The 23,687-nt window shown below is 43.5% G+C and overlaps 1 protein-coding gene across 2 annotated transcripts in view; it reads left to right on the top strand.

The window, feature by feature from the left end:
- The window catches only part of stx18 (syntaxin 18), a 160,173-nt gene that overhangs the window by 69,301 nt on the left and 67,185 nt on the right, over positions 1-23,687 (top strand). For both annotated transcript variants that reach the window (XM_078210140.1, XM_078210141.1), the window contains exon 2: positions 4,309-4,376. In XM_078210140.1, coding sequence (XP_078066266.1) covers positions 4,309-4,376 — 68 coding nt within the window. The remainder of the gene's footprint in view (positions 1-4,308; positions 4,377-23,687) is intronic.

Genomic DNA, 23,687 nt, shown 5'->3' with positions numbered 1-23,687 from the left:
TGACGCCTATCTGTGATAATTAGGAGTGATGTTTGAGATTAACCCACATCAGGGCAGCTATTCTTAAATGCCTGGATCAATAGGGCACTATGGAAGTACGGATTCTTTTAAAAGTTTAGTTATTGTCACAAGTAGGCTTACATTAACAGTGCAGTGAAGTTACTGTGAAAATCCCCTAGTCACCAAACTCCGGTGCCTGTTTGGGTATACTGAGGGAGAATTTAGCATGACCAATGCACCAAACCCACATCTTTGTACTGTGGGAGGAAACCAGAGCAGCCGGAGGAAATCCATGCAGACACTGGAGGAACATGAAGACTCTGCACAGACAGTGACCCAAGCCGGGATTCGAACCTGGATCCCTGGCGCTGTGAGGCAGCAGTGCTAGCCACTGTGTCGCCGTGTCGCCCATCTCAGTAGGTTCTGAAAGTGAACATGACGCAAAACTTGTTCTAATGGACTTACGCTTAGTGCAGTCACTCTGTAGCTGTCATACTAAATTTAATCATAAAATAATGTGATTGTGGAGAACAGGAGAAGAAACTAGGCATTTCTGCCCTTCATCTGGGATTATTTTAACTTTTAGTGATTACGAGCCAGAGTTTGAGGTCGGCAGCGAAGCAAGCACACTCGCTGCGTCCCACAAAGTAAGTCTAGCTGAGAGATCCATCTCCCTGGTGAGAATTTCACATCTATTGCCACGCTCTTGCATTGCAGCGGATCACATTGTTCTGGGCATTCATGTTGTACCAATGGAGTGATGTCATAAAGGTTTCTGACAAACATTCAAACAGGAAACAAAAAGCAGTAAAATACCCGCTAAAAATTGACATCGGCAGATTAAGATTGGGACATATATGCATGGGTTGTAAGTAGAAGCTTGAATGTTTAGGGGGAGGCCATGACCTAGTGGCATTATCGCTAAACTATTCGAGAAACTCAGCTAATGTTCTGGGGACCTGGTTTCGAATCCCACCATGATGACAGATGGTGGAATTTGAATTCAATAAAAAAAATCTGGAATTAAGAATCTACTGATGGCCATGAAATCATTGTCGAAACCCATCTGGTTCACTAATGTTCTTTAGAGAAGGAAATCTGCCATCCTTACCTGGAATGGCCTACATGTGACTCCAGAGCCACTTCCTGCCACCATGTTGCGTTCTTCTTTTTGACATAAATGCACCAATCACACACAAAGATTGGTGAAACAATAATGTGGGTTCTTTATCTGAAGATAAGACTCTATACAGGTAGCGCTAACTGGAAGACTCTCAACTGCCCTCGGGGCAACTAGGGATGGGCAATAAATGCTGGCCCAGCCAGCGACGCCCATGTCCCACAAATGAATAAAAAAAATTCTGAAAAATCATTTCTTAAAGAAACTATTAACAAAAAATAGCTTTAGAAATCTTCTAATGAATCATATAACAAAAATGATTTTTCAGAATATTTTAGCTCCAGGATTATTAAATCATTCTTTCAGAGTAAGTTTGTCGATTGTCAAATTTTATTTGTCGCATCACCGTATAACCTTAATTCCACCTGATTGAACAAGGTGTAATGTTTTATGGAGTTTCTAATAGTGATGTGAGAGCGGAAATGTAACTCTTACTGATTTCATGTTTGTCTGTTCTTTTTGGAGGGGGGAGTGGTGGGGTTACAACTCGCCCTGAGTGACAGGGATTTCACACTAATTGGCACATGCCCGCCGTGGTGAGAGTGCAGTCAGTTTCAGAAGAGTTATGATAGTAACACCGAACACAAATAATTTGTCATCAATCACTGCATAGAAATGCCAGCCTGGAGCTTCATCAGGTCATCCAGACTCGAAACGCCAGCTCTGTTCTCTCTCCACAGATGCTGTCAGACAGAGAACAAAGAAAATTACAGCACAGGAACAGGCCCTTCGGCCCTCCAACCCTGCACCGACCATGCTACCCGACTGAACTAAAACCCTTCCGGGGACCATATCCCTCTATTCCCATCCTATTCATCTATTTGTCAAGACGCCCCTTAAAAGTCACTATCGTATTCGCTTTTACCACCTCCCCCGGCAGCGAGTTCGAGGCACCCACCACCCTCTGTATAAAAAAACTTGCCTCGTTCATCTTCTTTAAACCTTGCCCCTCGCACCTTAAGCCTGTGCCCCCTGGTAATTGATTCTTCCACCCTGGGAAAAAGCTTCTGTCCATGCCCCTCATAATCTTGTAGACTCCCATCAGGAAAAACAGGGGCTCAAACATCCAAATGCATCCATTCGTTTGCCCAATGTCACACCTTGCTGTATTACTAATCTTGTTTACACTGGTATATCTCATCATCCTCGGAGTCCAATTCCGCTGATGAAAAGAAAGGATTACACGGAGAAAGGATGTAGGGTCCACACTCGAATCGCAGTCCCCTCTAATTCAATGGAGCAATATTTACAGAGAACCCGCCGGGACTGCTATTTGCACTAATGGACAATTGGAAATCTTTAATATCAGTATATACCCCTGGACTCGCAAATGCTTATTGTCATGTTTTGTTTTAGAATGTTTGGTTGTTTATAAGTTATGGTTAGCAGTAGAATGTTTGCTGCTGAGATTTTTCCAGCATTTTCTGTTTTTGGTTTCAGGTTCCAGCATCCGGAGTATTTTGCTTTTAGGAAAGCTGAATGATTTTTTTAAAGGGTGTGAAACTTGTAAGTGTTGATGTTTAAAGAGACTTGTTGGTGTGCTCTTACAAGGAACACAGAAAATTTGCATGCAAAGGTGCAGCAAGCAGTCAGGAAGACAAATGCCATATTGGCCTTTATCGCAAAGGAATTGAAGTATAGGAATAAAGAAGCCTTGCTACAATTGTACAGGATGTTGGTGAGACCACATCAGAAGTACCGTGTGCAGTTTTAGAAACATAGAAAAACTACAGCACAAAACAGGCCCTTCGGCCCCACATGTTGTGCCGAACATATCCCTACCTTTTAGGCCTACCTATAACCCTCCATCCTATTAAGTCCCATATACTCATCCAGGAGTCTCTTAAAAGACCCTATTGAGTTTGCCTCCACCACCACTGACGGCAGCCGATTCCACTCGCCCACCACCCTCTGTGTGAAAAACTTCCCCTAACATTTCCCCTGTACCTACCCCCCAGCACCTTAAACCTGTGTCCTCTCGTAGCAGCCATTTCCACCCTGGGAAAAAGCCTCTGAGAGTCCACCCGATCTATGCCTCTCAACATCTTATATACCTCTATTAGGTCTCCTCTCATCCTACGTCTCTCCAAGGAGAAAAGACTGAGCTCCCTCAGCCTATCCCCATAAGGCATGCCACTCAATCCAGGCAACATCCTTGTAACTCGCCTCTGCACCCTTTCAATCTTTTCCACGTCCTTCCTGTTTGGCCTCCAAGAAAGGATATACTCCCATTGGAGATGGTAGGCTCACTAATTTAATTCCTGCAATGAGGGGGCTATCCTATAATGAATAGCTGAGTAAATTGGGCTCACGTTTTCTGGAGTTTAGAAGAATGAGAGGTGATCTTATTGAAACATAGAAAATTCTGAAGGGGCTTGGATACGGTAGATGCTGAACGATTGTTTCCGTGGGTTGGGGAACCTAAAGCAAGGGTTTCCTCCGGGTGCTCCAGTTTCCTCCCACACTCCAAAGATGTGCGGGTTAGGTGGATTGGCTACGCTAAATTGTCCCCTAGTGTCAGGGGGATTAGCAGGGTAAATACGTGGGGATTGAACCTGGGTGGAATTGTTGTTGGCGCAGGCTTGATGGGCCGAATGGCCCACTTCTGCACTGTGGGGATTCCAGACTTCTATACACAGTCTCGGGATAAGGGGCCAGTCATTGAGGAATGAGATGGGGAGAAATTATTTCACTCAAAGAATTGGGGAACTTTGGAATTCTCTACCCCAGACGGTTTTGGATGCTCCATAGTTGAGCGCAATTAAAGCTGGGATTTTTTTTTCTCTCGGGAAATCGCGGGATATGGGGAGTGGGCAAGAAAGTGGAGTGTTTGTGTCAGTTCATTGTCTTGTGCTGAAACTGCTAGATAAAAGCCATTACTGTATTACAGCATTATACAGATGACACCTTCAACATTGCACTGCATGGTAAATACCATAAAGATGTGTGCTGCTCTGAAAGTGAAGCTTGACCTTTTTCAAGATCAATTGGGAATGTTGGGCAGTATGATCGTGAAGAGTATTACATGACATTACAATGGTCCCTTGAATGTAATTCCATGATTAGAAGAGAAAACTCTTTAAGTTGTCAATCCATCGGTGTTTTTCTTGTTTGTTTTTATTTTTCAGCTCACCAATACCAGCAAGTTGAAAGAATTTCTCCTGGAGCACAGAAAAGATTACATCAATGCCAGCAGGTATTGCAGTAGGCCACTGTTCCGTTTCTCCTCAAATGGTTATACAATATGCTTCATCAAACATGCTATTGCTGTGATTCAGCTCTGTAACTCTTCACACAGGCTATCAGTCAGTGATCTACATCTAGATTGCCTGAGCAATTACAGATTTATATCTGGTCCATTGACTTGCCATGATGAAAGTGTTGTTATGGTAACTAACTCGTTAAGTCTTGTGAACATGTTTTGGAGATGAATATTTGAATATATTCAGCGTCAACTTAAAAAAAAATAGGGAACTATCTATCACATGGCAGCAACATAGTAACACCTTATGGGTGATTTCCACTAATGCACCACATGGGGCATCCAGGCAAGTGGGGGGTGGGGGGTCTTGTCTGCTATTTGGATAGCTGGTGACATCCCTGCTTCACCTCCTTTAGGGAATGGTCACTGTATTAAGTGCCAACAGGCCATTTGCAGGCTTCCCTCTGGATGGAACAACTCTTGCCCAACCGCTAACCGAGAGCCAACTAGAGGCCAGCGGCTGAACATTGCCAGTGGGAGCAGTGGCTGCTGCTGCTGAGAGTGTGTCCAACAGAGGCCCAGGATCAGCAAGGGAGCCAGGCAATGGGTGAGTCAGTTTGAGGATGGTGGTCAGGGGGGTGGGGGAGGGGGTCACAGGATGGGGGTGGCTAGGGGCATTAGCACCCAAGCTGAGGGGTGGCTTTTGGTCGACTCTCCACTTCCCGATGCCGGATCCATTGTTCAGGCACTGAGTGCCTTTGAATGAGGAAGCCTCACCCCGGGAACCTGTAAGTGAACCCAACAACACTTAAGAAGCTTGACACCATCCAGGACAAAGCAGCCTGCTTGATTGGCACCACATCCACAAACATTCAATCCCTCCACCACCGACGCTCAGTAGCAGCAGTGTGTACTATCTACAAGATGCACTGCAGCAATTCACCACAGATCCTTAGACAGCACCTTCCCAACCCACAACAACTTCCATCCAGAAGGACAAGGGCAGCAGTTAAATGGGAACACCACCATCTGCAAGTTCCCCTCCAAGCCACTCACCATCCTGACTTGGAAATATATCGCTGTTCCTTCGCAGTCACTGGGTCAAAATCCTGGAATTCCCTCCCTCAAGGCACTGTGCGTCAACCCACAGCACATGGACTGCAGCGATTCAAGAAGGCAGCTCACCACCACCTTCTCAAGGGCAACTAGAGATGGGCAATAAATGCTGGACAGCCAGCGATGCCCATGTCCCACGAATGAATAAAGAAAAACAGGGTTTTGCTTTCAGTATCCCACATTTCAAGTCCTCCTGCTGCAGAGGCAGCAGGAGGAGAGGCCCTGAAGTGGGCATTCATTATCTTCCCGCCGCAAACTTAATTGGGGCAGAGATCGGGAAGGTGATGGGGTCCTCATCCTGCATCCCTGCCCAATCAAATCCTCCTGCCTCCAAACTTGCCTCGGGGTGGGAGCACTGAATTCTCTCCATGATGCAAACGGAAACCCTGCACATCCTAGTTTTAATAACTTTAGAAGCAGTAGCTTCCCTGCACCAGATACTTGGGTAAAGGCTTCTAAAGCAGGAAGCTGGAGAAGTCATTGCATCACAGGGCGAGGTTAGAGAAAATTGGAAGTAAACACAACCACGAATGAAATATTTGCCATTTGGGTGAACGTAAAGCACCAGTTGTGTTACTTTACCTGTAATTGTTAGCAAAGAAATCAAATTACCGCCCACAGCAGGCTGAAATGAGTGGTTAATAGAATACTGTGGCTCAAAACACGAACTTACAAATGGTTAGAAGGAAGTGAACAGAAATATAATAAGCCAGCCCATTCATTCTGTTTCCACCAGACCTTTTTCTGAGGAGAGAGCAAATTGACACATTCCCCATTTTCCATAACAGTGAAAGTGAGCATCTATATTCCGGAATAAATTTCATCTCGTTTTTAAGACAACAGGCTATAGTTTCAGCTTCGGCTTAAGAGAGAAAACTGTGAAATTGTGTACTGTAAACATTTTTCAAAGAAGGGAAATTTTGTGGTACGTATATAATCTACAACAGCTGCCGTGGGTCAACCGTGCTAAAATACTGCCGAGAGCCAGAGGCACAAGATGCTTCAAACTGGACCTTTATACACACTGAATATCGCTGAGTCTTTCTCAGCCCTTTTAAAAAGGGTTTCTCATTACTTGAAGTATACTGCAAAGGCCAAAAGGCAACATGCGCGTAAGCCAAGACATTGAGTAATCCCAATGTAGAAGGCCACTGTTGCCAAGCCTGATTCTGTAGTCACACATATACAACACAAGTCATGAATAGTGATTGGGAGCTTAGGCTAATTTTCCTCTAGTTAGTCCAGGCATGCTAAGTCCAATTATAGCACCTGACTGTTACCTCAGCGACAGCCAGCGCAGAGCAGGAGTTAAAGGTGGGAACTAGTCTGTCAGGCTCAGTCACAAGCTGAGGTAGAATTAGTAGAAAGGAATTTCATTGGTAGAAAGGAATTTCTCTCATTTTAAGAGTGAATTTCTCTTTCTGATGAGTATTCCACACAAGTAATCTACCCAGCACCTTAACAGTTCACTGCGCTTGTGTCAATGTAGCAACCTGATACTGCAGCCACCCCTCTAAGACTTCTCAATTGTGAGTTCATCATCATCTTTCCATGCTTGGATCTATCGCAAAAGTCAGAGTGATTCCTAGAAGTGTCTTTTTTGGAAGCAGCCCATCTTTAAAAAAAAATCATAGAATCTTCATATGTTTAAGGCATCGACTTGGGCAGGTGGGTCCCTTTGTCCAAGAACTTTTGTCCAAGTAAGCCACTTAGTATTCCAATTGGTAGTTTACCCTTTAAGTAGATACAATACACTGAAGGTATGCAGTGAAGTGTCACAAAAATCGAGAAAAGTTACAGTTGAAACGTGTTACAATCCCCAAGGCAGAACCATAAACCAAATTTACCAAACATGAAGAAAATACCAACAAGATTTCACTTTTTGGTCATTTTTACTTTAACATGAATCAGAACCAACGCAAATTAAATATGAATTATCGGGCAAATGTCATTTCGACAAATCAGATAAATTTCACTTTAATAGTCAATGTAACAAAGGTATGTCTTACATAACCACAGACTTTCCCTTCAGTCTGCATGGTACTACGTAGCTGCACAGTTCTACAATATGCTGTTCTGTATTCAAGCAGGGAACACCAGGCGTCCTATCCAACAGCAGCTTCACCTCCAAGCTGCATGGTATGATTATTTTCAGCAAGGCTCACTTCCCTGAATCCTCCCTCCTCGGGTGTCGACAGTCCTGATGGTGTAGCTTTCCAGAATTCCTTTTCAAACAAACAATCAATAACATTGATTTCATGGTTTGGCCCCTTCTGGAAAACCCTCCAGTTCTTTTGTACTCTCAAGCTATTCAGACAGTTATTCACACAGACCTTTGTAGTCAGTGGCGGAATGGTGCTGCCACTTGGAAAGATACCAACGTTAGAGCCCTACAGTGCAGAAGGAGGCCATTTAGCCCATTGAGTCTGCACTGACCACAATCCCACCCAAACCCTATTCTCATAACCCCATGTATTTATCCTAGCTAATCCCCCTGACACTAATGGGCAATTTAGCATGGCCAATCCACCTAACTCGCGCATCTTTGGACTGTGGGAGGAAACCAGATCACCCGGAGGGAACTCACGCAGGCACGGGGAGAACGTGCAAACTCCACACAGACAGTGACCCGAGACTGGAATCGAACCCGGGTTCCGGGTGCTGTGAGGCAGCAGTGCTAACCACTGTGCCACCATGCCGCTCACTTGGACCACACAGGACCGTCCTCCACTGTTGTCTTGATTTGCAGCCCTGTTCATCAGCTTGATGGTTTGCACAATGGCAGGTCCCAAAGGCCTCAGTTACAGACTGTAAGCTTTGTCCTCCAGAACTTCACTCAAAACCTCAAGAGCAAAAGTCTTAGCTTTCATGTTACGATCCCAGCTGATGTTACGACTGGACAGTCAGGTCCCAGAATGGGACCCTGGCTCAATAGGCCATAACTTTTTTTTTTGTATAGCAACGTGGATGAAGAGTCACAAGGCTGCTAATTAACTTTAACAAAAGAATAAAACATTTATTAAACAGAAAAAGATTGACTATAACACAATACTGCCTCACTGGATGTACACAGTTTTTAAAGGATAACACAAGTTACAAAATATACCTTATTCTATGATCTTCTCAGTAAGTACACAGTTCATGTAAACCAACAGGCCAACTGTGGTCAGACACACTGCACTCTGAAACCAAGTAGCAGACGCCACCTAATACAACTTCTGTGGATTTCTTATCAAATCCCCCCAGATACTTATCATATTGTGAGCCAACTGGTCTCACTGGAACTCTGACATCCAGACTAGTGTTCCCAAATTCCATTCTTGGAAAAAGCACGCCTTAAATCTTCTCTCAAACAACACTTTCTTACAGACGCGTTCATCAAGGATCCACTTCTATGATTTCAATCTCTCTTTTCAGTATTCCTGTCTTGAATTGCCATGTGCATTTAAGTGTCCCCACAATCACTCAGCTACACAGCTGTGCCAATAGAACACTACTGCTTTGCAGACTTACTAAGGTCTCATCGGCCTCAAGTTTCTTCATGAGTCTGGCTTCTTGATAAGAACATAAGAACTAGAAGTCGGAGTAGACCATCTGGCCCCTCGAGCCTGCTCCCCCATTCAATAAGATCATGGCTGATCTTTTAGTGAACTCAGCTCCACTTACCCACCCGCTCACCATAAGCCTTAATTCCTTTACTGTTAAAAAATTTATCTATCCTTATCTATTCTATCCTTAAATGCACATGGCAAAACTTATCAATTCTTGCTAGCTGACCTCACCGGGTTTGAACTTCACAGCTCCGTCTTTAACTTGGAGCCTCTTTTTGCCCTTTCTTTAACTTCAGTGAGCGGTACCTTGTTCAGATTCCAGCTCTTTGTCCTTTGACTTTAATCTTTCGGAGACTTCTCTTTCATTCCCTGGTTTCTAGAACTAGCTGTTCTTTAGCTTTCTGCCCCCTACTCCATTGTCCTCCCTGACTGCTGGCAATTTCCGTGAGAGCTGCTTTCTTCTCAGTACCTGGTTCCAACTGAACCACAAGTGCTTCTGCTTTTCAGTGTGGGCCTCTGATTGCTAAGCAACATCCTATTCTTTCTTTTAAATCCTGTGTGTTTTCATGTCATAAACTCTTTAATTACAATGTAGGCGCGGTTTGAAATGAAACCAAAACCCACAAACATGCAAGCACTTTTGCTTAACATGAGATTAACTAAAGTTTTAATCCTTTCTTATACAGAAACACAAAGTAAACTTACTTAAAGGCATACCTTGTTTCCAATACCCACAAATACAAATATAGATTACTTAAAACTACCTCTGTTTCCTGACATAATCAAGATGAAACATTTGGCTCCTCTTGGTCTGCTACAAGGAATAGAAACAGAAAATACTAGAAAAACTCAGCAAGTCTGGTAGCATCTGTGGAGAGGGAAACAAAGTTAACATTTCGGGTTCGTATAACTCTTTGGACTAAAAGAGAGGGAGAAATGCGATGGATTTCATAGTGTTAAAGGATGGGGTAGAGCAAAGTCTGTTAGAGATAGGTGAGCGCTAGGAGAGATTTGATAAAGACGTCATGGACTCCAGACAGTGGGAGTGTTATTGGTAGTGTTAAATATTAAAGAAGGTGCTGATAATGGCATAAAGGCAAGGTAGAAAAATGCGTTTATAACACAAGTCCCCTACAGAGGACTTGTATTGCGTCTCAATGCCAGAGGCTACATTGATTCTCGCAACTGTAACATCACCTGTGCAAAGTTGGTGCTGAGCATGCAGGCAAAAATGGGTGCTGAGGAGACCAACTAGGCTTGCGGCATACTCACGCTCAGTCTGTGCTGGAATGGCATTGTTCATTACATTGGATGGAATGCTGTGCATTCATAAATATTTTGGCAGTAGCACCAGCTTTAGCAGGTGAGTGTAATCATAGTGTGATATGTTTGCACTGTTAATTTTCACTATAAATGGAAATATTGTAGTTCCACAGTATAAAATATAAAAGTAAGGACAAACTGTATGGGCCTAATTTTAACTGTGTCTAAGTGAATGGATTTTGTGTGAATTAGAATCAACTACTAGAATCATAGAATCCCTACTGTGCAGAAGGAGGCCATTCGGCCCATCGAGTCTGCACCAACCACAACCCCACCCAAGCCCTATCCCCATAACCCTTCGTATTTACTCTGCTAGTCTCCCTGACACTAGGGTCGATTTAGCATGGCCAGTCAACCTAACCCACACATCTTTGCACTGTGGGAGGAAACCGGAGTACCCGGAGAAAACCCACGCAGACACGGAGAGAACGTGCAAACTCCACAGTGACCCGAGGCCGGAATTGAACCCTGGTCCCTGGTGCTGTGAGGCAGCAGTGATAACCACTGTGCCGCCCCAACTCCACGCAGACAGTAACCCGAGACTATGAGAGTTTAAAATGGAGTTTAAATGACATTTGCATCTTGGTCCAATTAGTCTTTCAGACATGAAGATTACACTTAGGATACACCATGGAAAATTGCAGATTGTTTTAAATATTTGCCTACTTCCTCATTCTCATGCCTTTATTTCCACCAAGGATTTTGTCTGCGAATTAGGCCGTCAACATATTCAACTGAAGTAGATAATTCAGGGTGATGACTGACCCTCGTGCTTGGTGATCTCTTGTGGGCTATTCAAAGAATGCTTGGGCTGTCACCTTTAACAAGCAAACACTGTATTGTTTAATACTGTTGCTTATCCATTATTAATCATGAAGCCTTATAAAGTGAAAATAAATGGAATAACACCTACATTTTGTATTCATTTGTACATTTACCCCGCAACATACTCCATATTGATTGCCTAATATAATGCAGTGGATAGAGTTTGTACTTGATACTGAGACCATACAAATGAGATCCAGTTTTGAAGACACCATGGACTCAAACAGTGGACCATGTGTTATTTTGTTGTGTGGTGGCAATGAATTGTGGTTCGCAGCAAAACTAGTACAGTAAAATTTTATTGGCTGTAAAGTTATGCCCCACAGGGCTTGCTTCCTATTTGAATTTGTATGCCTTTAACTTCCTTTCCTGTGTTTTCTTTTTAGATTAACTTTTTTGGTCCTCTGCCCATTTTCTTCATTGCACCAAAGATTACGAAGATAAAATTTAAACCCTCTTGCTCTGTGCTCACCCAAAATCTCTATGTCAATCTGGGCATGGCTGTGAATAACTAGACCATGCACATGTGACATCTTTAAACCTGCTTTCTTCCTATATGTCATATCAAAAGTGTTGATGTCACAGGAATCTCATTTTATTCATGGAAATTTATTTATGGAATCAAATACTAAACTTGGCTGCTGCAATCATAAGGATTCATTCTTTTCTTCATGGTGCTTACCCCGGATATGAATTATTCAGTTTTTTTGTTTAATTCTGACGAACGTCAACTTTGTTTCTTTAAGTCCCAAATTATTTATTATTTGGATGTTGATTTGTTTATTTAGGGCAGTAAGATGCTTCTTTATTTCTAAATGCAATTCCTACTGCATTTAAACTAGTAAAACCAAATTATAGAACTGAAGTTTCTTTTTCATGGCTCCTTCTGACTGCTGTTTCATAGAGTCATAGAATCCCTACAGTGCAGAAGGAGGCCATCCGGCCCATCGAATTTGCACCGACCACAATCCCACCCAGGCCCTATCCCCATAACCCCACATATTTACCCTACTAATTCCCCTGACACTAAGGGGCAATTTACCATGGCCAATCCACCTAACCTTTGCAGTACGTTGCTGCTGGCCAAAGGCAAATTTATAACTGTGACCATCAGAATAGGGCTACAATTTACTATAGCTGGCGAACAAACTGTGGGTGCCAGTCATTAGCCTGGTTTTTGCCCACTTAATCTCTGTGACCTTTTGCACAAGCCTTTGCTGTAAATTAGCAATTCATATGGGATGGCAGCCTCTGTAGGGCATCGAGGACTTGTGTGAACAGCAATCTGCATCTCCTTAACTGGTCAGATTGTTAATTAAGAGACTGACTCATGGGGCAGAAGTTAGAATAGTGAATTCAATGTCAAATCAAGTGCAGAGAGCAAAATAAAAGGAGGGAAAGAAAGAACAGGAAAGACTAGAAAAACTCAGCAAGTCTGGCAGCATCCGTGGAGAGAGAAACAGAGTTAAAGTTTTGGGTCCGTTTAATTCCAGAGTTGAAAGAGAGGGAGAAACGTGACGGGTTTTATACTGTTAAAGGGTGGGGTAGAGCAAAGTATGTCAGAGATACATAGTATGTGAGCGCTAGGAGAGATTGAAATGTGAAGGAATTAAGACGCTACACTGGTAAAAATTAAATTTCAGTGCCAGAGGGATTGTTTGACACTAATTAAGACATTAAGAGTACTTGAATAGTAAGAAGTGTCACAACACCAGGTTAAAGTCCAACACGTTAATTTGGAATCACAAGCTTTCGGAGCACTGCTCCTTCATCAGGTGAGCAGAAACTGATAGCCAAGTTCCGCACGCATGAGGACGGCCTCAACCGGGATCTTGGGTTCATGTCACACTACATGTAACCCCCACCATTTGGCCTGGGCTTGCAAAATCCTACTAACTGTCCTGGCTTGAGACGATTCACATCTCTTTTAACCTGTGATTATCCGTCTCAAAAAGAAACACTCACCTGATGAAAGAGCAGTGCTCGTGATTCCAAATAAACCTATTGGACTTTAACCTGGTGTTGTGAGACTTCTTACTGTGCCCACTCCAGTCCAACACCGGCATCTCCACATCATTAGTACTTGAAGTACTTAAGACTGAAATGGATCAGGCTGCAACTGTTGTGGTGAGATCAACTGAAATGAGCCAGGCCTAGATCTCTGTGGCAAGATAAGCTATCCCTTCTCGATCTATCTGTAGCTTTAAACACAGTTGACCAGGTAATTTTCCTCCAATTCCTTTCGTCTGCACCTGCAGTGATTTATTTTTCCACTGTTGCACTTTCCTTTGTATTTAGTTACACCCTGAGAAAGAGCACATAACAGATCTGTCAAACATAATTTCTTTTTCATAGGTTGATGTTGGCCCCACGTAATCATATTATGATTTTTGAAATGCCCTGTTACCATGGGCAGAATCTTGTGGAGGCAATGGCGGTCTTGCTGGAAAACCAGCAAGAGATCTACGTTACTGCTGACCGGCCTTTCCCCAAGATCAGGACCCCAGGGACGGAGGTTAAGCCTACTGAAAGCTGCCGGCCATTCAGAAGCCGACAGCTCTTTTGCTCAGCAGTGTCACTGAGGAAGCAGTGGCTGTTGTGGAACGACAGTCACTGGAGGATCGCAGAGCGACCCAGGCCAGAGAATAATTGGCTGGAGAAGTTTTGCGGGGTGGATCACAGCAGGTATGAGGGGTGGTTGGCAGCAAGGACAGGGGCTGGCTCTCAGCAGGCCCTGCAACCCCCCTCCCCCAGCCACCTTTCTCAATGTTGGGTCCATCAATAAGATACTGAGTGCCTTTAATAATGATAATCCCCCGATAAGCCACTGAACTTGATAATCCTCTCCACACCTCAAGACTAGACATGCCATATACTGTACAATGGCTGAGATTGACCAACTCAGCACATATCAGTTAATAAACTCGGTCCCTTTCTGATAGTGCAACACCAAACAAGGCCTTTACTCACTTCAGCCTTAATGGAGAGACTCAGTGCAGTTGACGTTCAAAGCTCTCGATGAAACCTGGGATATTGATTGTAATGAGGGAAAATCATTTTCAAATTACAGAACTTTGTCTTAGAGGTTTCTGTTGATTCTGCCACATTTTTAAATGATTTAATGAGCAATCGGGTACTGAAGGGACATCAGAGACCATTTAAAAAAAGATCTACACTAGAGAGCCTTTCTGTACCATTGTACAAGGGCAGCACGGTGGCACAGTGGTTAGCACTGCTGCCTCACAGCGCCAGGGACCCGGGTTCAATTCCTGGCTTAGGTCACTGTCTGTATGGAGTTTGGACATTCTCCACGTGTCTGTATGGGTTTTCTCCGGGTGCTCCAGTTTCCTCCCACAGCCCAAAGATGTGCAAGTTAGGTAGATTGGCCATGCTAAATTGTCCGTTAGTGTCAGGGGGATTTGCAGGATAAATACGTGGGGTTACAGGGATAAGGCCCTGTGTGGGATCATTGTCGGTGCAGGCTTGATGGGCCGAATGGCCTCCTTCTGCACTGTTAGGGATTCTATGATACTGTGATTCGATGTCTAACTGGAAGAATCAGTTGAGAATTTAGATGAATTAATCAGAACTGTCTCCTTTAATATTACCTACCTTATGCACAATATTATTAACTTGCTGAGGTTAGAGTTTTTATAGATGTTCTGGGAAAACTTTAGTAAATTATTGCATGCTGCCAGATTTTTTTTTAACTGTTCACGGACTCTTTGGTAAAATTTGCTCTGATTCCTGTAAAGCAATGGAAAACAATTAGAATCAGTCCGTCAGAATAATGCAATGCAAAGGACACATGATAGATACTGTACCAGTGTTTGCTGAGACTGTTCACAGTACGATAGGTGATGGGTTAAATAGTTTTGATGCTCAGCAGTCTCCTGATACATGTCTTGCTTGACATGAAGTGCCGCAAAATGTCTCTATTGTTAAGATAAGTATTCGGTGTGTTTGACGGGTGACATTCAGATGGTCCAAGGCTACTTTCTTGATGGAATGAAAAGTTAAGAAAATGAGCTATGTGATGTATGGCAGTTGAAACATGCATCACTGTAGACGTGTCCTAGCTAATGTGTCCAATCGTTTGTTTAAAGCCAAGGTTAAATTCCCTTAAAATTAGGGCCTGAGAATCATTATATTGCCATCTGATCTTGGTCACCCTCAGGCAGGCAATACAGTGGATGGCATCCAACCTGAGATCAAAGTATATGCTGAGACTGTAGAAAGACCCCTGTAGTTAATTGTTTGGCTCAGATCCTCTGAACAAAGTCAAGCTGTATTCAGCCACTTATTAATTTAAATTTGTTTTTCTTAGTTATTCTTCAGAAGTTACTGGTATAGTACAATTCCACATAGTAAGATAGCAACTGAAATGTTATAAATGAAGTTGGAACAAAGAGGCTTCCCTGTTCTTATTTGCAGAAAATTAAATATTTTTTTCTGGAATAAACTCTTCTGTAACTAACCTATAAAGAGCAACATAGGCAGAACATTTTTTTGCTGTAAGGTTTAAAATTGGCTAGAATCTGGAACAGTGGAGCCTATATCTGTAGGCCTCAATAGGATTGAAATCTCGGATTATCTGTCATAATGAGAAATCTAATGGAACAAGAAGCACAATGTTCAGCTCGTCAGGGAAGCACAAAATCTTCATTTTTGAGTTGTTTCTGCATTAATGAAATTAGTTCAAAGAAACAGAATGCAAAACGTTGATTGGTCTACCGGTGTTTGCTGGCTGAGGGAGCCTTCTGCTGCTGATGCCCCATTTTTTTGCATTGTTTCTGTTACTTTTCATATTTCTCTTTTGCTTCAGGGTAACTCTAAAGTAGAGATTTGACGAGGAGCAGTACTTTAGTGGAGTCACACACAAGTGACTTTCGTGCTCCCCATTGCAGCGAGTACGTGCACTCCTGTCACTCGTCAGTTCCTGTAAATCTTTGCAGATAATTGCTGGAATTTTCTAGCCCCATGTAGGTGAGGGTATGGGAGATTGGTGGGGCAGAGTGTGGGGCTGTGGTGAGAGGAAACTTCTGAAAGAATGGCATTGGATTAGCCGCCTAGCATCTCCATGTACCTTCGCTGGGAGCAAGTCCCAGGAGCAATAGCTACTCACCCAGCAGTGGCAGGTAGTCAATCAAGATGTCCTAAAGTTCAATTGCATCTGTTTGGACACGTCATGATATTTTTCGAATGTCACACTGTGCCTGCAGCTCATTTCTTCACTAGAAGTAAGAGCAGCACAGGAGGCTGGTCAGATGACAGTCAGATGCTGAGTTGACTTTAAAGGTTTACTTTGCAGTACACCTTCTGGGAAATGCTGTGAATTCAGAGTGTTTCCCCTGCAGGCAGATCGAATTTGGAGGCACCTGCTAATTCCAGCATTGGTACCTGCCCTCTCCTCCATTAACCATGCCATTCTCAATGGGGCAGTCAACCATCCTTCCCTTTCGGTGCTTCAGTTGACCCTCCTAAATTGGGGACCCTCTCAAATTGGGGCCCCGACCACTGTCCCCTATAGGCCTGTGAATTGGTTGCCTTCTATAAGATCACAGCTGAGAGTGTGCACTAACATGAGTGAAGTTGGGACCTGGAAATGGTCCTGACAAGTGGCCATTTTCCAACTGGAGATACCTCTGAACAATGAGAGCAAAATAGTGTATATAATCTTTCTCTAAAATCCAATAACGTTGTACTTCTTCCTCAGATTTTTAAATGTGTTCCTTTTGTTTACTGGCATCTGTTAAGCTTTCTGGCCCGCCATTTTGCAGCTTTGTTCCCCTCAATCATCTAGACTCTGAATCGATTTGGCTTATTGGCGCGGTGGCACAGTGGTCAGCTTTGCTGCCTCACAGCGCCAGCAATTTGGGTTCAGTTCCCAGTTTGGCTCACTGTCTGTGCAGGGTCCGCACGTTCTCCCCATGTCTGCATGGGTTTCCTCCAGGTGCTCCGGTTTCCTCCCACAGTCCAAAGACATGCTGGTTAGGTGCATTGATCATGCTAAATTCTCCCTCAGTGTACCTGAACAGATGCCGGAGTGTGGCGACTAGGGGATTTTCACAGTAACTTCATTGCAGTGTTAATGTAAGCCAACTTGTGTCACTAATTAATAAATAATTATTATTGAGATGTTGCAATATCCGGTTTGCTGTATGCGCACTGGTGCAACCTTGTGTTGCCTAACGAACCCGAAATGTAAATTTTAAAACATTTGGAAATTGGTGCTTACTTGTGAAACTGAAGCTATTTGTTACGCATTATAAATATGAGCTTAAATTACTTTTTAACCCAGCTAAAGTTATTGAAACAGTTGCAGAAGTCAATGGCAGTCGTCATCGGTCTCGGTGAAGCAAATTTTTAAAGTTAGTCTATTTTTAATGTTATATTGAGGTTTAAATTTTCAGATTTACGGGTATTGTCGAATGATCAGCCACCAGAAGTATGACTGGGGTTCAAGTTGCATTTTGCCTCTGTTAATTACAATTTTAAAAGATTTTGTTTATTTAATATTATTATATTGCTTCCATGTAGCACAACCAGAATTCAGTTTAGGTTGTTTCACGCAAGTTGTTTTTGCCTCCTCACCACATTTTTTGAAAAAGTATTATTGCAGATCTTGCCAAAACCGCATATAGTTTTGTGTCATACAACACCCGTCGTTGTGTTGTCGTTGATTAGAATAACCAAGATAACATCATTCGATCCTTTGTGTCAACTTGGCTCAGTTGGTGGCATTCCCGGCTCCAAGTCAGATGGTTTTGGCAAGCCCGACTATCGTTTCAGCACAGTGAGGCTGACTTTCAGTACAATACTGAGGGGGTGTTGTCAGAAGTTCAAGTCTTCAGATGAGACATTCAATGTTTTCCTGCTCAGGTGGAATTAAGAAATCCCAAAGAGCAGGGAAGTCTTTCCTGACTAACGTTTCTTCCTTAGCCACTAACACCACAAACGGATTAATTGGGTGCTCATACACTCACTATTTGTGAGGGCGTATTTTGTGCAAGTGGACAGTTTTGTTTATCCACATAGTAAGTGACTGCATTTCAAAAAGCATTGATGGGATGCAAAGCGTTTGGCAAAATCCTGAAGAGACAGTATAATACTGTATAAATGTAAATTCTGTCTTAATCTCTAGAGGGGAGAGATACAAGAGAGTCCAGAGGGTGGTGAGTGTCTGGAACGAACTGCCAGAGGTAGTAGTGGAGGCGGGTACACTTTTGTCTTTTAAAAAGCATTTAAACTGTTACATGGGTAAGATGGGTATAGAGGGATATGGGCCAAATGCACGCAATTAGTACTAGCTTAGTGGTTTAAAAAAGAAGGGCAGCATGAACAAGTGGGGCCAAAGGGCCTGTTTCTGTGCTGTAAACCTCTACGACTATATACAATAAACAACGGGTGTAATTTTGTGCTCTCTCCATGACAGGTTTGATGACGGGGTGGGGGGGCATTTAATCAGGTGGCAGTTGGTAGGTTGGGGCCCTTGCCACTTTCCCACCTCCACCCTATCTAAGTCCGTGGCAGGAAGATGTGCGGTTGGTCTTCCAGCCCCACCTCATTGAGACCCTTAGGTGGGCAATTAATGCTGCTAATAACCCACCAGCAGGTGGAGGCTCACCTTACTGGGAACACGACAAGCAAACCCTCCTGGGTTTGCTTCTCGTGTTCCCAGGGGATTCCACCATTCAAAGACACTCAGTGCCAGATCGAGAGTTTCAACATCAGGGAGAGGGAGGCCCACTGAAAACCATCCCCCTCTCCCAGGATCGCCACCTTCTGACTCCCCCTCCTTCATCACTTGCCCTTGACCTGGGATCCAGCGACAATCCTAGGCCTCTCATGGGGTGGCACTGCAATTGCTGGTCTTTAATTAGCTGAAAACTCTCAACCAACGTGCCTCCCACCCCGGGATTCTCGATCCCAGAGGAAGGGCCATTGCGGACTTGCGAAGTGTCAGATTGGAACTTGTGGTGGGTCTTCCCAAAAGGAGACATGGGGGAACGGGGTAGGAATGGTCTCAGCAGGTCATGTCCATTGACCAAAGCAGGGTGAGCTTGCTTGATTGGATGGCTCTTGTTATGTGAATCAGGGAATGGTTACAGCACTGAAGAAGGCTTTTCGGCTCACTGCGTCGGTACTAGCTGGCTCTCTGAAGGACAAATCTCCTGTCTTCTTCCCGTAGCCTAAGCTAGCAATCCAATTCTGTCTTGAATGCCTCGATTGAATTTGCCTCCACCACACTCTCAGGGAATGCATTCCAGATCCTAACCAAGTGTTGCGTGGAAAGGGTCTTCCTCGTGTCACCGTTACTTTTGCCAATTACTGTACCTTGAATCTGTGTCCTATGGCTCTGGATCCTTCCACCAGAGGAATGGGGTTTCTCCATATCCATTCTTTCCAAACCCCTCATGATATCAAATCTTCTCTCAACCTTCTCCTGGAACCATCCCAACATCTCCAATCTCTACAAATAACTGAAATTCCTCATCGCTGGAACTATTCTCATGAGTCTTTTCTGCAATCCCTCTAAAGCCTTTGCATTCTGCCTAAAGTGTAGTGCCTAGGACTGGACGTGAAACTAGAGTTATATACATGTTTAACTTAACTTTCTTTCTTTTGCATTTTTTGCCCCTATTAATGAAACCCAGGATCTGTATTCTTTATTAACCACTCTCTCAACCTGTCCTGACACCTTCAATGATTTGTGCACATAATCACCCAGGTCCTTCTGCTCCTTGAACCCTCTTTAGAATGACACCCTTTATTTCATATTGTCTCTCTGTATTCCTCCTACCAAAATGAAAATAAAGTTTATTTATTAGTCACAAGTAAGGCTTGCATTAACACTGCAGTGAAGTTACTGTGAAATTCCCCTAGCCGCCACACTCCGGCGCCTGTTCGGGTCAATGCACCTAACCAGCACTTCTTTCAGATTGTGGGAGGAAACCGGAGCACCCGGAGGAAACCCACACAGACATGGGGAGAACGTGCAAACTCCACCCAGACAGTGACACAAGCCAGGAATCAAACCCAGGTCCCTGGTGCTGTGAGGCAACAGTGCTAACCACTGTGCCTCCTCTGCATTAAATTTCATCTGCCACTTCTCCGTCCATTCCACCAATTTGTTTATGTCTGCTTCAAGTTCTTTAATATCTTCTTCACAGCTGACAATACTTCCAAGTTTTGTATCATCTGCAAATTCTTAAGTTGTGCCCTGTACACCAACACCACGGTCATTAATATATCTCCGGAAGAACAAGGGTCCCAATGCTGACAGTAACAGTACAAAGAGTTGGAAATGCAATCTTTTGATTTATGTCAACAGAATCCCTGGATTGAAATGAATCAGTGAAAATCCCAGGCTGAATGCTGGACTGAAGCCATGGTTAATAAACAAATGCAAGTGTTGGTTTTTCTGGAATGATTAAATTATTGCTTCTTTAGCCCCTTGTCAGTAATAGAAATCTTGTTTCTAAGCAGGATCATCGATACCAGTAGATAAGATACATAAGTACTCAACTAGAAATAGAAAAATAAAATTAGAATTAGTATGTTATGAAGCATTTTTCATTTTTGTAGAAAATTGGTTAATAAAATGAATTGCAGTGTTTATCATTATTGGGCAATGCCAAATTCAGATAGAACAGTGACCCCAATGTATACAATACGAGAAAAACACTTGCTTATTTTTGCAGGCGGATGATAGTCACACAGCCAACTGCTTCATAAATGATCAAGTTAAACACCAACAACTTGAATTTATATTGTACTGTTAACTTCTCAGGGATATTATCAGACAAAATTTGCCAATGAGCCACATAAAGAGATACTAGATGAATGACGTCACCCAAAGCTTGGTCAAAGAGCAAGATTTTAAGGAGTGTCTTAAAGGAGGAGAGTGAGGGAGAGTGGCTGCGAGACTTAAGGAGGGAATCCCAGAGTCCATCCCCTAGAGACATGGCTGCCATGACATGGTACAATGATTGAAATTGGGAATGTGCAAGAGGCCAGAATTGAAGGAGCGCAGAGATTAGGTGGGGCTGTAGGAAGAGGATCCAGAGATGGGGGAGCAATGAGACCAGGGATGGATTTGAAAATTGATTCAAACTTTATCATCGAGGCATCGTCAGATTGGGAGTCAGTTTAGGGGTGATGAGAGAATGGTACTTGGTGCAAGTTACATAGAATCCCTACAGTGCAGAAGGAGGCCATGTGGCCCATCGAGTCTGCACCAATCACAATCCCACAACCGCATATATTTACCCTGCTAATCCCCTGACACTAAGGGTCAATTTTGCATGGCCAATGAACCTAACTTGCATATCTTTGGACTGTGGGAGGAAACTGGAGCACCCGGAGGAAACCCACGCAGACAGTGACGAGGCTGGAATTGAACCCGGGTCCCTGGCGCTGTAAGGCAGCAGTGCTAACCACTATGTCACCGTGCCGCCCTTACTGACAAGAAGCAATAATTTATGATTCAGGCAGCACAGTTTTGGAGTTCATAGAGAGTTGAAGGTGGGAGGCTTGCCAGAAAAGCATTAAAATAGTTCAGTTAGAGGTAACAAAGGCAGGGATGTGGGTTTTAGCAGCAGATCAGCTGAAGCAGGGGCATAGATGAGCAGTGTTATAGAAGTGCAATTGGTGTTCTTAATTAAGCAGCAGATATGTGGCCTCGGGGTCAAATAGGATGCCCAAGGTTGCAAACGGTTTGAACCAGCCTTAGATACTGACCAGCGAGAGGGATGAAGAGGGTGACTAGTTAATTGATTTTGTGACAGGGATCTAAGGCAACAAAAAGGAAGCATTGCTATCTTTACCTTTTAAAAAAAAATGAATGAAATCTTATTAGTCCTCTTATCCTTCTTTGTTCCTCTTGAATTTAAAGTGTGACTTCCTGGCATCAGGAAAATAGCTTGAGAAGCTTCAGGATTGGGGAAATGTATGCAGGTAGAGTACACTAGTGTGTAGGTGTTTCTGCAATGGCCTCCTTTTTTGATAATTGTGTTTCTTATGTGATGGAATCTGTGATCAAAGCTTGTGTTTTTTGAGACAGACTCTAATTGAAGCAAGAAACTGGGGAAGGAAACTGACCCTCCCAATTGCTAAGGAAACTGAGGCTCGTAATAAGAATGAAGACCAAAAATTCTGGTTGAAATTATATAAAAGAAGACTGTGTAGGTGGGTTAACTGAGGTGGCATTTAGTGTTTGCTTTGTTTGATTGTGAAATCTTGCGGCTCAATTCTTTCAAAAAATAACTGGGATTTTGTATTTTTTTGCAACAAAAAGTTGCTGACCCTTAGTTCATAACAGTTATGAGTATCAGCCACAGAACCTGTTCTAATCTATAGAAGGGAGGGACGGGGAATTCACAATGTTGAAATGACTCTAAATTTAATCAGCATGGGCACAGTAGCACAGTGTGGTTAGCACTGCTGTCTCACAGCGCCAGGGATCCGGGTTCAATTCTGGCCTAGGGTCACTGTGTGGAATTTGCACATTCTCCCCGTGTCTGCGTAAGTTTCCTCCCACAGTCCAAAGATGTGTGGGTTCAGTTGATTGGCCCGTGTCAGGGGGATTAATAGGGTAAATATGTGGGGCAATGGGAATAGGGCCTGGGTGAGATTGTGGTCGCTGCAGACTTGATGGGCCGAATGGCCTCGTTCTGCATTGTAGGGATTCTATGATTCTCTCAATGTGAGTGGATGCTGATGATTATTTAAGATCAACAGCAACACCAACTTCTATTTATATAGTGCCCTTAACATCCCAAGGCTCTACAGAGGAGTGTTGTCAAGCAGAATGTTGCACCGAGCTTCATGAGATATTAGGGCAGATGGCCTAAAGCCTGGCTAATGATGTAGGTTTTAAGAAACATCTTGAAGGAGGAAAGAGGGGTGGAGAGATGTGAGGGGTTTAAGAGGGGTGGAGAGATGTGAGAGGTTTAAGAGGGGTGGAGAGATGTGAGAGGTTTAAGAGGGGTGGAGAGATGTGAGAGGTTTAAGAGGGGTGGAGAGATGTGAGAGGTTTAAGAGAGGTGAAGAGAGGTGAAGAGATGTGAGGGGTTTAGAGAGGGAATTCAGAGCTTGGGCCGTTGACAGCTGAAGGTACGACGCCAATGATGGAGTGATTAAAGTGGCCAGGATTGGAGTCGCGCAGAGATATTGGGAGAGTTGCAGGTTTGGAGGAAGTTACAGAAGTACAAAGAACAAAGAACAATACAGCAAAGTAGGTTGGAGCGAGGCCCTGGAGCGATTGGAAAACATGGATGAGCATTTTAAAATGGAGGATATAATTGGCATGATTGGTGATTTATTTTACCATCAACAACTTGCAAATGTTTTTAAAGCAGAATCTTGAGTGTGAGCTCTCTCGCTGCTGCCCTTTCAACCCTTGAAATATGTGAGCTGTTCACACTGGAGGTGTACGCCTGCTCACATTTTCAACCTCATCCCTATTTCCCACTAAGCACATGCTTCA

The sequence above is a fragment of the Mustelus asterias genome, chromosome 1, assembly GCF_964213995.1.
Source record: "Mustelus asterias chromosome 1, sMusAst1.hap1.1, whole genome shotgun sequence".
Lineage (NCBI taxonomy): Eukaryota > Metazoa > Chordata > Chondrichthyes > Carcharhiniformes > Triakidae > Mustelus > Mustelus asterias.
This window is presented reverse-complemented; position numbering and strand designations above follow the sequence as displayed.